This window comes from Prionailurus bengalensis, chromosome C2 (assembly GCF_016509475.1).
Source record: "Prionailurus bengalensis isolate Pbe53 chromosome C2, Fcat_Pben_1.1_paternal_pri, whole genome shotgun sequence".
Lineage (NCBI taxonomy): Eukaryota > Metazoa > Chordata > Mammalia > Carnivora > Felidae > Prionailurus > Prionailurus bengalensis.
In genome coordinates, this window is record NC_057350.1 from 154,768,455 (window position 1) to 154,785,784 (window position 17,330).

A 17,330-nucleotide genomic window follows, 5' to 3' on the forward strand; every position below is an offset into this window, starting at 1 on the left:
GCTCTTGGCCAATCAGCCCCCCATTCTCTGGAGGCGCTCCCCCCCCACCACACCCCCTCCCTAGAGGTGCTCTGGAGCTCTTGACTGACACAAAGGTTAGCCCCTGCCTCCTCGTGGGTCAACACCGTGGTGCAGCTGACGCTGCAGAGCTCCCTGTGGGGTCAGGCTGAGGCCGACTCAGGGGAGACCACATCTCTGCTTGCCTCCTTCCCCTGCCCCGCCCTGCGTCCCTCACGCTGTTTCTCCTGAGCTCCCCGTCAACAACTCACACGAACAAGAACCCCGGTCTCGGGCTCTGCTGCTCGGAAATCTGGCTGAAGTTAGAGCTCATCCTTTTAGTCTACACGCTCTGTGTCTCCCATTCTCGTGGTGAGTGGCACACATGTGTCGGAGTCCCCATTCGGCTCCCTCAGGACGGGACGTGTTGCTGTGCTTTCAGATTGATTTTCTGTGTGTGGAAAATAACATCAGGAACTCATTTTAATTCCCTTCAGAGGAAAACCATCTTTTCAGGTGGTTGATGGACCACAAGCCCGAGTGGAAAGGCCGCATCAACCAGAAGGACGAGGGTGGTTGCACCCTTCTCCACATCGTTGCCGCGGCTCGCTACCCAGGATACCTCATCAAACGTAAGTGGCGACACCAGGCTGGAGGGGGTGCTGTGGGCTGGGTGACCTCAGGCATTAGAGAGCCTGACCGCACGTTTTAACCCTTTTCCTCCTGGGCCGGGCTCCAGAGGGCTAAACCTTATGTCGACCTAAGCATGACCGGGAGGGCAGGCTATATGCAGGAAAGATGCGGGTCGAGGGAAGGAAGATTGGCTGGGGTCCCCATGCTCTTTCGGCTTCGATGGCTTCTGTGGGGTTGAATGTCTCCGGGATATGGGCTTCTGGCTGCCCTGCTCCTTCCCTCATCACACAGTTACTATAAGCGCTTTATTTTATGCCAAATCTACGCTAACGAGCCAGACCACAGAAGTGGTCCTGCTTCCTGGCCACTCAGAATCGAACGCGGGGATCGCATCCTCCATACCTGCCAAGGCCGGACAGGCCACGAGGAAGAGTGAGGCTGGTTCTTTTTTTTTTTTCATGTACTTTTTTAATGTTTATTTATTTTTGAGACAGAGAGAGACAGAGCACGGGCGAGGGAGGGCGGGGCAGAGAGAGACACACACACAGAATCCGAAACAGGCTCCAGGCTCTGAGCTGTCAGCACAGAGCCCAATGCGGGGCTCGAACCCATGAACAGTGAGATCATGACCTGAGCCGAAGTCGGACGCTCAACCGACGGAGCCACCCAGGTGCCCCCTGGAAAGATGGATTTTTAAAAAATAAGACGCCTCAAGATTATAAAATGTCCGCTCAAAATTAAACATGCCTGTGGACTAGACGCAGCCTGGAGGGCTCTGGTTGGGGACGTCCCGGGCACTTGTAGTCTTTTTTCCTCAACGTGTCCCAGGGAAGCCCAGCGAGGATTGTTTCTCTAATGTCATCCCCACGGAACTGCGTCCCAGGAACCCACATCTGGGGAAATGGAGAAAGGGTGTGCTACAGATACTGTTTGGAGCTTTATCGAAATATAATTCAGATGCCATATTCACCTGTTTCAAGAGTCCGATTCCCTGTTTTTAGCACATTCACGGTGTTATGCAACCATCACCACGATCAGTTATAAAACATTCTCATCGTCTCCAGAAGAAACCACGGATCCATCAGCAATCATTTCCCATTTCTCCCTACCTCTCCAGCCCTAAGCAACCACTAACCTACTTTCTGTGCCCGTGGACTTCCCTCTTCTGGACATCTCATACAAATGGAATCATACGGTCTCGTGACTGGCTTCTGTCACTGAGCATGCTCTCGACGTTCACCTTGTAGCATGTATCAGGACCTCATTCCTTATTATTGCCAAATAATATCCCGTTGTGTAGGTAAACCACATCTTATTTACCCATTCATCAGTGGATGGGCCCGTGTCTTGTCTCCACCCTTCGGCTATTACGAATAATGCTGCTCTGAACGTTTGTGTATGTGTTTTTGTGTTGGGATATATTTCCATTTTTCTTAGGTAGATACCTAGGAGTGGTATTGCCAGATCATACGGTAACCACATGGAATCCCTTCAGGAACTGCCAGACTGGTTTCCAAAGTGGCTACACCATTTTATACTTCCCACCAGTGACGCACAAAAGTTCTCATTTTTCTGAATCCTTTGCCGGCACTTGTTACTGTCTTTTTTGGTGTCCTGTGTATTTTACTACCTTCTTCTCTTGTCCAGATACAGTCCTACGCTTCCCCAGCCTCCCTTTCTCTTCTCTTTGTCTCTCTGCAGAAGGGGATCCCTCCCCTCTGTTCCTCTGCCGCCCATCGTATCTCTCCCAGTTTGCAGTCACGCACCTACGGCCCACCAGTTTGTCCTGGTAGGTCCCTGGAGGCATCTCTGTCACGTTGCCGCCCGGGGTCTTGCAGTTCAAAGTCCTCTGGACTCAACACTGCTGTGTTCGAGAGACGAGGGAACTTCGGATCCCCCTACTTCTCCGCCATGTAGGATCGCTTCCTATTTTAGTACCTTCTTAAAGGCAATGGTATCCTGGCAAATGTTTGACAAATGGGCTCTTCAGAAGGAAAAGCCCTGAATTGTGGTGTTTGCCAATTTGCTTGGTGTAAACACACCAAGACTTGGTGCCCCGAGTTTTGTTTTTAATGTAACCTATTTATCGTAAGTTTAAATGGCTATGTTGATCAACCATCTTGTAGCATTTCTAGACATTCGACTACTGGCCCTCGTGGACTAGGGTGATCTGGTTCCAGCTAATGATAATTACCCTGGTCATTTATGGGTAACGTCTGTGTCTCCAATCACTGTGCTCTCCTTACACATCCCTACTCTGAAAATGCCCCCCCCTCAAAAAGTATTTCCAGACAGGACTTTTCAGTTTGCAAAGAAACGCAGCTCCAAGTCTCCTGAAATCCAGGTGGTTTTGCGCGGTGTGGGGTATTTTACATGCATGGAGCGCCTCGGGTGCCAACTCTCTGCATTGATAACTTGGCAAGCATTTCCTTTCCTGGGGCTTATACAAGGACTGTCCAGTACAAGCATAATGAGAGCCACGTATAATTTAAAATTTTCTGGTAGTCATATGAAAAAGTAAAGGCAAAATAAGTGAAACTAATTTTCGTCATGTATGTTATTTAACCCATCCAACCAATGTGCGTTATCCAATAGATGTTATTTAGCCCATCCAATATATGTTTATATATATTTAGCCTATGTATTTAGCCAATATATATAGCCTATATATATATATAAGCCAGAATATTTAGCCTATCCAATAGATGTTATTTAGCCCATCCAATATATGTTTATGTATATTTAGCCTATGTATTTAGCCAATATATATAGCCTATATATATATATAAGCCAGTATATTTAGCCTATCCAATATATGTTATTTAGCCCATCTATCCAGCATATGATCGCTCACATCTCAGTGCAGACTAGCCACATCTCAAGTGCTCAGTAGCCATCTGTGCCTCACGGCTGCCATATGGAACGGCACAACTTTATACTGTTTCTTATAAAGGCAGAAACCTTCCGGACTTTCTGCAACATGGGAGAATAAGCACGTGACGTAAAGAGAGGCTCCTTTCTCCATGCAGGTGTAAACATGGACTGTCCCCCGGGCATTGCCAAATGAGGCTTCACTACTTTTGCAGGATGCTTCTCTTTTTCATCAAAGAAGCTTTTTTTTTTTTTAATCTTCAATTTCAACTAATTTTAGACATACAGAAAAGAGGCAAAAATAGTTCCGGGAGTTTCTGTATACCCTCCCCCAGCTTCCCTTAATCTTAGCATGTTACGTGTCAGAGTTAGATTATCAAAATCAAGAAGTTAATTTTGACAGAATGCTATCAACATACACAGACCTCATGCGAATTTCACCCCTGTTTTCATGAATGACCTTTTTCCGTTCGGAGACCTGTACCTCACTTCCTTGTCGGGGCTCCCCAGTCCTCCAGTCTTTGCAGTTCCTCGGGCTTCTGTTACCTTGACCCTTTTGAGGAGTACTGGTCAGTCGTTTTGTAGATGGTCTATCAGTTTGAGTTTGTTTGATGCTTTCTCATCATTGGAATAAAGTCAGGCATTTTTGGTAAGAATTCTACAGAAATAATTTTGCGTTCTTCTCGGCATTATATCTAGGAGTTCGTGATGGCGATATGTCCTGTGACGTTAGCCTTGATTGGCTGGTTAAGTTGTGATCTGTGGGGACTTCTCCATTGTGAAGTTACCATCTTTCCTTTCATAGTTGTTGAATACCTTGTAGGAGATAATGTGAACTCTCCAAATACCATCTATGCAAATACTGTTGCCCTTTAAACTTTTGCACACTAATTTTAGTATCCATGGGTGGATCTTATCAGCATCAACTATTACTGTGACCTTTGGTTAATGTTGATTTTTAATTTTCTTCTTTTCTTCTACATTTGTTATTTGGGATTGTGTTGTAATGAAGAGCTATCCCTTCGATGTATGTATGTATGTATGTATGTGTATTTTAATATGGACTCATGGATATTTATTCCATGGGATAAAATCTAATACTATCATTATTTATTTTGTTGCCCAAGTTGTTCCAGCTGTGGCCATGAGGCACTCTTTCCTTCGGATTGGCTTCTGTGTTCCTTTGACGAGCCCATCATACCTCTGATTGCAGACCAACACCATGGTCATTTAGCCTTTTAAAATTTGTGACCTCTCTCTTCTACAATATATTTACTTATGTGCTCACTTTTATGAGTTTCAGACCTGCTATCCCATGCCTCTTTGAGAAACACATCCACTAACTAGATTTATGTTTGTTTTATGTTCATTTTATGTTCGTCTGTGTTCAGTTCTTTTTGTCTTCAACTTTACGGCATCCAGTCAAGATAGTAGGTTCTTTTCCTCCCCACCCTATTCACTGTAGGTATGCTGCTCATTTGTAGTACCCCGAGGATTATTTTTTCAGTGTTTGCATTTCATTTTAGGGTTCTTCTCATGTCCTGATTGGTTTTGTTTACGTTTTGGTACGTGAAAGCCACATATGTGAAACATTATTATGGTTCTAGGAGTCTGAACTTTACAAAAAGATATACTCAGAGAAGGGTCATTTCCTCCTCCTCTCAACACCCTCAGTTCCCAATTCCCCCCTTCTTTCTGCCCCTCTCCTATCCGCTCCCTGTAAGCGATCAGTTTCTTTATATCAGGCCTATTTTTTCTGGGTTCCCTTTGCAGTGATGGGCAGATACACGTGTATTTTCTTACGTCTCCTTTTTTACATGGAGGGTCCCCTTCTACAGATACTGTTTGGCACCTGGCTTTTTTTTTTCCATGAACAGCTATGTCCTGCAGGTCACCCCATATCATAAGTGCACATTTAGTTCTGTTAGATATCGTCAGATTTCCATCTGGAAGGACTGTGTCAGTTTGCACAACTACCTGCCATGTATGCGTCTTTCCCCACAGATTCACCAACAGAATTTGTTGTTGGATTTCTAAATTTCTTCTGGTCTGAGAGGTAAAAATCGGTATCTCAAGGTTGTTTACCTTCTAATTATGTATGAGTTTGGATGTTGAAAAATACATTTGAGAACCATTTATACACACACACACACACACACACACACACACATACTTTTTTTTTTTGGTGAGTTATATGTTCATGTTTGTTTCCCCTTTTTCCATAGAATTTTTGGTCTTTTGCCCTCAATTTTTAAGAATTCTTTGTTCATTAGCTCTTTGTCTATGGTATAAGTTATGAATTTTTTCTCCCAGTTTTTCAGTTGTCTTCTGCCTTCTTTTTTGTCATGCAAATTTGATTCTTTTTATGTAGGCAAACTTATTGATCTATTAATTTCTTGCTTCTGTATTTGGCGTCAGAGTTAGAAAATCTTTACCTGCATCAAAGTTAAAGACTTCTGTTTTTTTCTAGTACCTGTATGGTTTCTTTCTTTCTTTTTTTTTTTTTTTAAGTTTTTTTTCTATTTATTTGAGAGAGAGATAGAGCATGAGCAGGGGAAGGTCAGAATGAGAGGGAGAGAGAATCCACACTCTTAGCATGGAGCACAACGCGAGGCTCAGTCCCACGACCATGAAATCGTGACCTGAGCTGAAATCAAGAGTCAGATGCTTAACTGACTGAGCCAGCCAGGTGCCTGGTTTCCTTTTTGACATTTAGATCCTTGGTCCATTGGAGTTTCATGCAAAGATCTAGTTTTACCATTTTCCAGATGTCCACTTATTTGTCTCAGCATTATTTATTTATTTTTCAGCATCATTTATTTTTAAAGTGTGCAAGACCTCAGGGATTTGAGATGCCACTAATTCTGAACTTTCTCTCCTGGTCTACTAGTCTCCTTGCCTGTTCATAGAGGCTTCTTTGAATCACCTTTCAAAAACTGGTTTAAAAATTAAAAGTACACTTCACACCAAGATGGCTGAGATACAAAAAGATGACAGGAACTTATTGACGAGGATGTGGAAAAATTGGGAATAAAAACTGGCGTGCACCTGCTTTGCAAAAAAGTCTGGCAGTACTCACATCACCATATGATCTGGCAATGTTACCCCTAGGTGTATGCCTCATGGAAATGAAAACGTATTCCAACAAAAACTTGCCCGTGAAGGTTTATAGCAGCCTTATGGGATAAGAGCCAAAATAGTGCAGGCAACCAAAATCTCCATCAGTTGCTGAATGGACAAAAAAAGGCAGCACATCCATACAGTGCAATATTATTCAGCCATAAAAAAGAAGGAAATATTGATACATGCTACAACGTGGATGAACCTTGAAACATTATGCTGAGTTCGAGCCCCGCGTCGGGCTCTGGGCTGACAGCTCAGAGCCTGGAGCCTGTTTCAGATGCTGTGTCTCACTCTCTCTCTGCCCCTCCCCCTCTCATGCTCTGTCTCTCTCTGTCTCAGAAATAAACAAACATTAAAAAAAAAAAAAGAAACATTATGCTGAGTAAAAGAAACCAGACACAAAAGACCACATACTGCACGATCGCATTTATATGAAATGTCCGGAATAAGGAAATCCCTAGGGACAGAATCAGATTCCACGTTGCCCCTGGGGGTGGGACAGGGGAACTATGGAGTGACTGCTAATGCATATAAGGTTTCTTTTTGGGGGGATGAAATGTTTTGGAACCGGATAGTGGTGATGGTTACACAGCTTCATAAATACACAGAAACCCACTAAATTGTACACTTTAAAAAGGATGAATTTTATGGTATGTTCAATCAAAAAATATTTTAAGGGGCACATGGGTGGCTCAGTCAGTTAAACGTCCGACTTCGGCTCAGGTCATGATCTCTCGGTTCGTGAGTTCGAGCCCTGCACCGCGCTCTGTGCTGACAGCTCAGAGCCTGGAGTCTGCTTCGGATTCTGTGTCTCTCTGCCTCTCTCCCACTCACACTCTGTCTCTCTTTCAAGAATAAATAAACATTTAAAAAAAATTTTTAAATATTTTAAAAGCAAAAAAGAAAATTGAAAGGCATGCTCTTGGTTAAAAAGAAATCCACACATTTAAAAAAAGATATGTGATCAAAAGTAAATTCTCTTTCACAAAGTCAGCTACCAAGCATTTTTTCGTGAGTCTTGCCGGGATATATACATGTGTGTACCTGTGTGTGCATGTGTGCGTGTGTGTGTGTGTATCCAATTTTTATTTTCCTGCTTTAAATATGAATGTGGGCATACTCTACATTTTATTGAGTAACTTGCTTTTTCCCTGAACAATAATCTTGGCCATTTCCCCCTAATAGTAACTGCATAGCTATTTCATTTTTTTTTTTTAACAGCTCACAGTTTTTTCTGACATGGCTATACGTCACTGATGGGTGTGTAAATGGTTTTCAGTTATTTCGCTACTGAAAATAAAGCCCAGAGAATATCTTCCTACACACGTCTTTGTGCACTGGTGGGAACGTATCTGTAGGATTATCTCCTAGTTGAGGGATTGTTTGTTCAGAGAATTGGACATTTTGTTTATTTGGATGACTCTCATTTTATTTAAATTTTAAATAGATTACATTCACAGCTCAAAAGATACAGAAAGTATTGAGAGTCTTTGTCCTTTAGCCTTAGAGACCCATGTTACCAATATCTTATGATTTTTTCCTACAAATACTCTATGAATGTATAAATAAAAACATATGTGCAACTTTAGGATGTTAGCATATTGGTATGCATCTGGCTTTTGAAAGCTATTGCTAATTTGAACCCCAGAAAGGTTGCCCCAACAGTGTATGAGTTATCTCCACTTTTAATACTTTTTTGACACATGGAGACTCAGGAGCTCTCCAGCGACTTTAACGTGGCCTGAATTCCAAATTCACCATTTAAAATAATTGCAGCCTCATCGAGCCTCTGAAGTCATCAGGTCTGTCGGCATTTTGGTGGGTGGCGGTTGTTACTACGGTCTTCTTGGCTCTGGATCAATGTGGTTTGGGAGGCCCAGGAGTACGGTCTCAGGGAATTACCAGAGCCCGGCAGCAGCAGGACCCAAAGCCTAGAAACGGTCATCTCCTACAACTGACATCAAGCCAGGCCAGGAGTAGTTGCACTGGACTTGGTTATAAGCTGCAGACGCTCCAACTGGCTTTGGCAAGAAAGGGGATTTATTGGCTCATGTGACTCAAGAGTCCAGAGTTGGGTCCAGGTACTCCAAAGGTGTTTTCAAGAATCTTTCTACCTCTCAGCTCTGCTTTCTTCTGTGTTAGGTTCCTTCTTAGGCAGGCTCTCTTTCAGGTGAAGCCGCCTGATATTAAGTTTATCTTATGCCTATTTGTCAATCGCAGGCAGAGAGGATACCTCCACTCAGTATTTCAGCTCAAGTCCTAGGAGGGAGTCTTGGTGACTTGACGTTGGTCACATGCCCTCCATGAACCAATCAGTAGAGCCAGAAGGATGGGATGATCTTACTGGCTAGTTCTTGGTGAGGCATTTTCCCCGGAGCTGGGGCTGGGGCAGAGCTCCGGGATGGAATGATCTGATTGTCCAGATCCCGATCAGGCGTTTGCCCCTGGGTCTGGGGCTGGGGCTGGGGTTGGTTGGGGTCGGAGCTGGGGCCCCGGCCGACGCTGGGGCTGCGGCCGTTGTGGAGGATGTCATGGTGGTGGAATGTGTGTCTGTCTGGTGTTCACTCACATCAAGTCAGGTAGGCTGGAAAAGGTGCTTCTCAAAGGAGAACTGGGCTCTTGTTATCAGGAAAAAGGGTAATGGGTGCTAGTCAAGTAAAAAAAAAAAAAAAGCCTAGTGTGTCTTCAAATTTTGCCTCTTTATCTCCTTCAAGCCTTGAAAACCTGTGCACTTTACATGTTTTCAAGTTGACATCTAGAATTTTTTATCTGTGAGTCAAAAATGTGTAAGAAAAGGTACTTTTCAGAATTGTGTACACAGATATTTTAAAATACACCCATTCTCTCTCTCTTTCATTTGCATATACTAGAATATAAATGCTACAGCAATTTTGATGTCCTCTAACATCTGTGTGAAAAATTATGGACCAGCTCTTTAGTAGCCAAAAATATCAACTTGTTCATTCATTTTTTGGGGGGATCATATCTCTCGTTTACTTTTCAGAGAGAAGTTTACCCTAATATAATTTATGCCTGAAAGTCTCATCAGCTGTCCAGTGATCTTCTGGAACAAAAATACTTATATGGCTTTAGATTAAAAAAAAACAAACTTTTTTTCCTGTGATTTAAAACTCTAGAGTTAGTCTCTTTTCTAGATTTAATTATTACAAAATTGCTACTCCAGATATCATCAAAGCCACAGCACTCTATTAAAATCTTCTGTAACTAATTATTACAGAGAAAAATAATAATTTCGGAGGACAGTAAGAGGGGGTAGACTGTAGTTCCTTCGAAAAGAGTCACCTGGCGGTCACCTGCTTCTCCCTTCTGTTGATACTCTGCGGGCCAGGAATTTTCACCTCCTTGGGGCAGTACATGAATTCGCGGTTAGTTCTCTAGGCTGTGTAGCAAATGCCTGTAAATGTAGTGGCTCAAAACAGCTCAGTTCTGCAGGACAGTTGTCTGATATGACGTGACTGAGTTTTCTACTCGGTGTCCCCTGAGGCTGGTGTCAAGGTACTGATGGGGCTCTGTTCTCATCTGGAATTCCGGGCCCTCTTTCGGGCTCACACGGTGGTGGCAGAAGCCGGTGCCCTGCGGTTGTAGGACTGAGGTTCTCGTTCCCTTGCTGGCTGGCAGCCAGAGGCTGCGTCAGCGTCTACAGGCCCCACACATTCTTTGTCATGTGCCCCCCGCCCCCTTCAAAGCCAGCAGGGGAGAATTTCTTTTGTGCATCACACCCCTCTCGTATTTTAATTCTTTACCCTCTTCCTGACCTGTATACCTTTGACCTGTATGTAGTTCAGGCAGTTAGGTCAGGATAATCTCCATATCTTCAGGTCAAGTGCTTTGGGGCCTTGATTACCTGTGTGAAGTCTCATCACATTTTGACGTTTAAAAATTTTTTAAATGTTTGTTTATTTTCAAGAGAGAGACAGAGACAGAGAGCAAGCAGGGGAGGGGCAGAGAGGGAGACACAGAATCCGAAGCAGGCTCCAGGCTCCGAGCTGTCAGCACAGAGCCTGATGCCGGGCTCGAACTCCCGGACCGTGAGATCATGACCTGAGCTGAAGTCGGATGCTCAACCGACTGAGCCACCCAGGCACCCCTGATGTTTGTTTATTTTTGAGAGAGAGAGAGACAGAGAGCAAGCAGGGGAGGGGCAGAGAGGGAGACACAGAATCCGAAGCAGGCTCCAGGCTCTGAGCTGTCAGTACAGAGCCCGACACGGGGCTCGAACTCCCAGACTGCGAGATCATGACCTGAGCCGAAGTCGGACGCTTAATCCACTGAGTCACCCAGGCGCCCCATTACATTTATTCATTTTTGAGAGAGAGACAGAGCACAAGCGGAGGAGGGGCAGAGAGAGAGGGAGACCCAGAACCCGAAGCAGGCTCCAGGCTCCAAGCTGTCAGCACAGAGCCCGACGCGGGGCTCGAACCCACAAACTGTGTGCTGATCGATTGTGCCAGTGCAGCTGGGCAGTTGGGGGCTATCTTAGAATTCTGCCTGCCCCAGTGAGATCCTTGATGGGTAAGACGTTTGACTTTGTAATTTTGTCTCATTTTTGTCAATGGGAGAAGGGCACTTGTGACTGGGGACATGGGAAAAGGGGGCTCCGTGAACAGGACGATGCCTGGATAGGTGCCTTGTCAAGGCGGTGAATTTTAGGAAAACATGGGCTTGGAAGTTGGGGATCAGGCGTTGATTCGCTTAACTCTCTGTGCCCACATAAGTCTTTGTACCCCCAGGGCTACACCCGTTCCACTCGGAAACCTGTTGCATCTGTGATCACAGAGGCACCTTGGTGCTCGGCAAATAGATATGTCAAAGCAGCGAATGGAGCTGGCAGCCAGAGGGTTGGGACTGGGAGGGTGGAAACAGTGACAACAAAAAGACCCTGATGCGAAAGCAATTGCCACTTTCTTCTATCCCCAGACAGGCTTTTTTTTTTTTTTTTCCTTTTTTTTTCTGGAAGAAGATTCTGTTTCCCCTCTAAGGAATAAAGAAATCTGAAGTCACAGCTTGCTGTTATCCTTACAGCTGTAACTGTTGCCTAGTAACCAGATCCCCCTCTCCTTGCGTGTTGCCAAGGAGAGGGGAGAAAGGTAGAGAGGAGAGCACTTCTGAACCTCTTAAAAGCTATTGTCCTACCCACTCCACACAGGACTTCTCGCTTCTGGGAGTTGGGTGGATTGCCCAAGGCCCGCAGTTAAGATTCTAGAAGCAGAGGGACCTTGGTCTCCTTGCCCCAGGCTGCTTGGGCAGGGAACTGGGAGGAAGAGCCTTCATGGGGACGTCTCCTTATAGAAGGAACCTCGACAATCCCCTGTTGTCGTTTTGGCCTGCTCTAGCACAAACAGAGGACGTACAGATGCTCCTGAGCTTTGGGGCAGACCCCACCTTGCTGGATCGACAGTCCCGGTCTGCCATGGATGTCCTGAAGAGGAATAAGAACTTCAAAGCCATCGAGAAAATCAACAGTCACTTGGCAAAGCTGGCCACATGTTCCAAGGACCTATCAGGTACAGCTTCCGGTGAAATAACTTTTTTTTGGGGGGGGGGGGGGGAGGTGCTAAAACTGGGTCTGTGATAGTAGATGCAAATCACTTTATATTTTCTTAGTATATGATGATGGAGGTGAGACCCCTCAACTTTGGAAAACTTGTTTGCCTGTTTGGAAAGATACAGTAAGACAACTCTTCCTTACAGAGTGTCTGTGACATTCTGGTAACGTTGCTAGGTCCGCCTTTGGGCGGTATAGGTGACTTTTTTTTTCCATGCATGCACACAGTAAAAAAAAAAAAATTCATACAAAACAGGAGATAACAAAAATGAAGCCTACTCCCCAGAAGCAACTACAGCCAACAGTTTAAAATACGTTCGTATCTCTTAAACACATATGGTTTACCAGTATGGGACAGCATCTATTGACTGGCTGCTGTATCCAACGAAATGCAACAAGTTAGCTCTAATTGTTGTATTTTGCCTAGTAATGTTATGTGTGTCGTTTACATTCTGCTCCTTACCTCTGAGTTTTCTGTGCTTCATCCACAGATGAATTCTAGAAATGGAATTCTAGTAAATGGCATTTACATGGTAGTGTGATTATGTAAATGATTATGTAAATTATGTTCTGCAACTGGTAGCCTAGCTGAAGCCATAGAAAAGAATCACCAAATGTCCCGAAAACTTTGCTCTTTAATTGTGATACTATTTAAGCATCCCGGTTTAACAAAACATATACATTATTGTGTGGATGTGTGTATTTTTCCTAGAGGAGAGACATGGACAGTAGACTCATGGAGTTTTTTGAAAATGTCTTTATGTTGTCCTTACATTGGTTGAGTATAGGCAGTGTTTTCTTGAACATGGGTTTTGTGTTTTGTCGATTCTAAATTGCAGTTTCCCCCCACATTTTAACGTCTTTAAAATCGGAGTGTGTTTCACATGTGGCGTGTCGATTTGAGGGCAGCTGTTTCTGGTGTGTCCGTCAGTGCGTGGGGTCTTAGATTGATAGACTATTCTGTAAAACCTTGTTCCTCCCAACTTTGGGGAAACTGTCATTGTCTTCTAGCCTCCATTTGCTACTGATTAGAAATCTGATGTCCGTCTCGTTTACTTTCCCGTCTAGGACTTTCTCTGTCCTTCGAGTTTTGAAATGCCCCTGGGATATTTCTAGGTGTGGGTCCTTTTTCGTTCTTTCCGCTTGGCTCTTGTTGGCCCCTTTCAATCTAGCTTTTTTTAGCACAGGGAAATTTATCTTTTATCATTTTGTTCCCCTCCGATGCCTTTTTGGTGCTACCATTAAATGGCTGTGCTTCCAGAATTTATAACACGTCTCTCTATTTTTCCCAAATGTTTTCTAGGTGCTTTTTCTTCCCAGATCTTTAACTTGGTCTCCAGCGTTTCTTTTATAACTCAGCTAGCTCGCTCTTTGCATGTTTTGATTTGGAAACTCAGTTTTAATTTCTAGCAACTCTTGTTCTCTGATTCTTTCTTATCTATGGCAGCTCGTGCTTGTTCCGCATTCGCGCCTGTTCTTGAATGGCATTTGAGAATATTGCAAATTTCAGGGCGTCTGTGTGGCTCAGTTGGTGAAGCATCTGACTTTGGCTCAGGTTATGATCTTGCAGTTCGTGAGTTCGAGCCTCGTGTCGGGCTCTCTGCTGTCATTGCAGAGCCCGCTTTGGATCCTCTGTCTCTCTCTCTCTCTCTCTCTCTCTCTCTCTCTCTCTCCCCCCCTCCCCACTGCCCCTCTTAAAAGCAAATAAACATTAAAAAAAAAAAGAATATCAAGAATTTCTTTCCTAAAAGAACGTCCTCCTCTCTTCTCTGAATTATTTGTTTCTTTGGCGGTTAGTAGATTCATTTTCTTATTTCTCTTTTGCGCTATTGCTCTTCCTTTTTTTTTTAAATAACAAAAAAATTTTTTAATGTTTATTTTTGAGAGAGAAAGACAGTGTGCAAACAGGGGAGGGGCAGAGAGAGAGGGAGACACAGAATCCAAAGCGGGCTCCAGCCTGTCAGCGCAGAGCCCGACGCGGGGCTCAAACTCACGAACCTCTGAGATTGTGACCTGAGCCGAAGTCGGAAACTCAACCAACCGAGCCCCGCTGCCCCACCCCCGGTGCCCCACCATTGTTCTTCCTTAATTATCTTCTGATCTTTGGATGGTTTTTGTGCATGAATGAAGAACTAGACTGACTAATCCTCAATAGATGGTTAGTGTGTGTTTCCTGAAGTTATCTGGACGTGTTTCCCCTGGAAACAGTGCCCCCCCCTGAAGTGGGTAAGTAGGTGACAAGGTGAAGGAAGCCCATTGGGTATGTGTGTTGGAACCAAAGGCAGTGGGACAGACGAGGTCATCGCAATTGCCAGGGTCCAGAAGGTTTTATTTGGGGGAGAAACTGCTTTTCATTTAATATCCCTGTGCCCCTCATTGCCCTATGTTTTTATTTTCATGTAATTGTTTAAAATATCTTCTGTTGTTTCCATGAGATCGTGGGAATGAGGGGACTGAAGTGTATTTGCAGAGTCCTCTGTTTCTCATAAATGATCTTTTAAAGCTGTGACATATCATGTTTAGTTTTTATTTATTTTTTATTTATTATTATTTTTAAATATAATTTATTGTCAAATTGGCTTACATACAGCACCCCGTGCTCATCCCCACAAGTGCCCTGCTCAATGCCCATCACCCATTTTCCCCTCTCTCCTACCTGCCCCCCCCACCCCCCATCCACCCTCAGTTTGTTCATGTTTGGTTTTTAAATGGTTTTGTGATTTCTTCTGTAAGGTAGTGTAATTAACAAATCATTGTGAATTCTTTCCTGAGAGGTTTATGTCTGTAATCTCAGCTTCGGGATGGTTTCTACTGTTTGAGAAATTGACACTAACCAAACGGATTTCTTTGCCAGTGAATTTCCAGGTTTTAAAATAACAACAAAAAAGGACCACCTGTTGATGGTAGAAAATGGCTGATTTGTTTGCAGATTTTTCACTTATGTTTAATTTTGTGTTTGCGATTAATTCTAACCCTAATTCTTAGAATACTGTATATGTGTGTATGTATGCTATATTTAGGGCTACAGACGTTAGCATTAAGTCATTCATTTTTGTTTAGTTTTGAAAGTTTTGATTTTTTCAAGTTTTTTTTTTTTTTTTTGTAGACTAGAATCTTTGAATATCTGCTAATCCTAAAAGCATCTCAGTTTCTGAGACAGGGTCTTGTTCTCCTTTCCTCTCTCTCCACCTTCACCAACTAAATTTGTGGCCTAGGTTTGGAACTGAGAGAAGAGATTCAGTAGAATAGCAGCCAGTTCCCTTTTTACCTATTAGAATTCAATTATACTCTCATGGGAAGAAAAGCACATTCAAGAGGAATGTGCCTTGTTCCAAGCCTGCCATTTGTCTCACTGAGTAGTTTGTGATGACAGTGGATGCCGTGAAATCTACAGCCTGCGTTGGTAAGCTTATTGGATATTACTTTAAAGTTTTCTGGACCGTCAACCACGAATTTTTTCTTGCCGTGTAGAAGAGAGAAAGACCATAGGGAAACCCTGAGTCAAAAAAGGCAAAAGAAACTGATAGATAGAAATTGGAGAAGAGGAGGATGACAGTTGTCATGACGAGCTAGCGAGTTGGAGTCTTCTGGTAGTGTATTTCCCAAAGACCCCGAGCAGTAGAACCCTTGTAGAAGTCGTTGGAATATGATGTCTGTATTGAACATCATTGAGCATCGATACGGCTGTATAGAGCGGTGTGCGTAAATTTCATTCCTAAGATTTTTGCCAGTTGCACAAACTTTAAAATCTAAGGTGGGGTCCGGGAATCTTTGTAGACGAGTACCATGCAATATAATTTTCTGTAGTGATGTAAATGTTCTATATCTGCTCTGTCTCATGTGATAGCCTCTGGTCACATACGGCTAGTGAGCACTTGAAATGTGTGACCCATGCAACAGAGGAACTGGAAATTTCATTTTATTTAATGCATTTTAATTCTACTTAATTAAGTTAGTGGCCATCGTGGTGGACAGTGTAGTTTTAGACTTCAGCCCCAGCGTGGTCTTTCTCACCAGCGTAGTAGTTGAGAAGACAGGCAGAGGGAGGGCCCAGGGCTATGGGCATAAAGGTAGCTCTCTAGTCATAAAGATTAGGGTTTTATGGACTTTAATCCTTCCCCATCCTCACACATTAAGGAGCTGGATGGAAACACACTATCTTTGGGAAGAGTGCTGCCAGAGGGTTGGGGACCCTTGCTCCTGACCTGAGTCCACGAACTTAATCGTTTGTTTTTGACATCTGGGCTCCCAAGTAAAGCGCCTTCAAGACCCTAGCTTTTCGTACCCGGACGGACAATATTCTAATGTACAGAGTAGGGTAAAAGAAGCTCTCGCCCTCGGCTCATCCTGGGTGTCTCTGCCCCCGTTTTGATGATTATGGTGACAACGTCTTTGGAGAGGATGGCTTTTGCGCCTAGGTGAGAAGTAAAGGGTCTTCCTGAAGACTTCGGCTGTTCTCTAAACCAGAGCTTCTGATGTTAATGGGAGCCATTTGGGACGCTGTTAAAATGCAGATTTTGATTCAGCAGGTTCTGGGCAGGACCTGAGGTTTTGCAGTTCTTGCAAACTACCAGCGGAAGCTAGAGCCCATTTGGAGGAGCAAAGCTTTAGTCCTAGAGTCAGGGTTACATACAGCAGTCCCCCGCCCCATCTGCAGGGGACACGTCCCGAGACTCCCCGTGGACGCCCGCAACCGTGGACGGTACTGAACCCCGGATGTCCTATGTTTTTTCCTATTCATACATCCCTATGATAGAGTTTAATCAGGGCCCAGCAGGAGATTGAAAACAATAACTCCTATTAAATAGAACCGTTATAACAATCTAGACTGTAAGAAGAGCTAGGTGAATGTGGTCTCTCTCAAAGCACTTTATTTGTACTCTTCTGGCCCTTCTTGTGATGATGTGCGACGATAAAATGCCTGCCTGATGAGGCGACGTGAGTCTGAGGTGGGCACTGCGGCAGAGCCTTAGGGTACTACGGACCTTCTGACGGTTTGTGAGCAGGAGCACCGTCTGTTTCTGGACTGCAGTCGACCGTCGACCGTGTAACTGAAACCTTGGCGAGGGACACGCTTAACTGCCTTTCCCTGCCTCTCACGGCCACCACCAGGTGGCGCCAGGCCCCCCGCTCCGGCCGC

At 44.2% G+C, this 17,330-nt stretch overlaps 1 protein-coding gene across 2 annotated transcripts in view; it reads left to right on the forward strand.

The window, feature by feature from the left end:
* TRANK1 (tetratricopeptide repeat and ankyrin repeat containing 1) overlaps positions 1 to 17,330 on the forward strand; it is an 83,607-nt gene that overhangs the window by 14,732 nt on the left and 51,545 nt on the right. For both annotated transcript variants that reach the window (XM_043595803.1, XM_043595802.1), the window contains exons 7-8: positions 495 to 629; positions 11,979 to 12,149. In XM_043595803.1, coding sequence (XP_043451738.1) covers positions 495 to 629; positions 11,979 to 12,149 — 306 coding nt within the window. The remainder of the gene's footprint in view (positions 1 to 494; positions 630 to 11,978; positions 12,150 to 17,330) is intronic.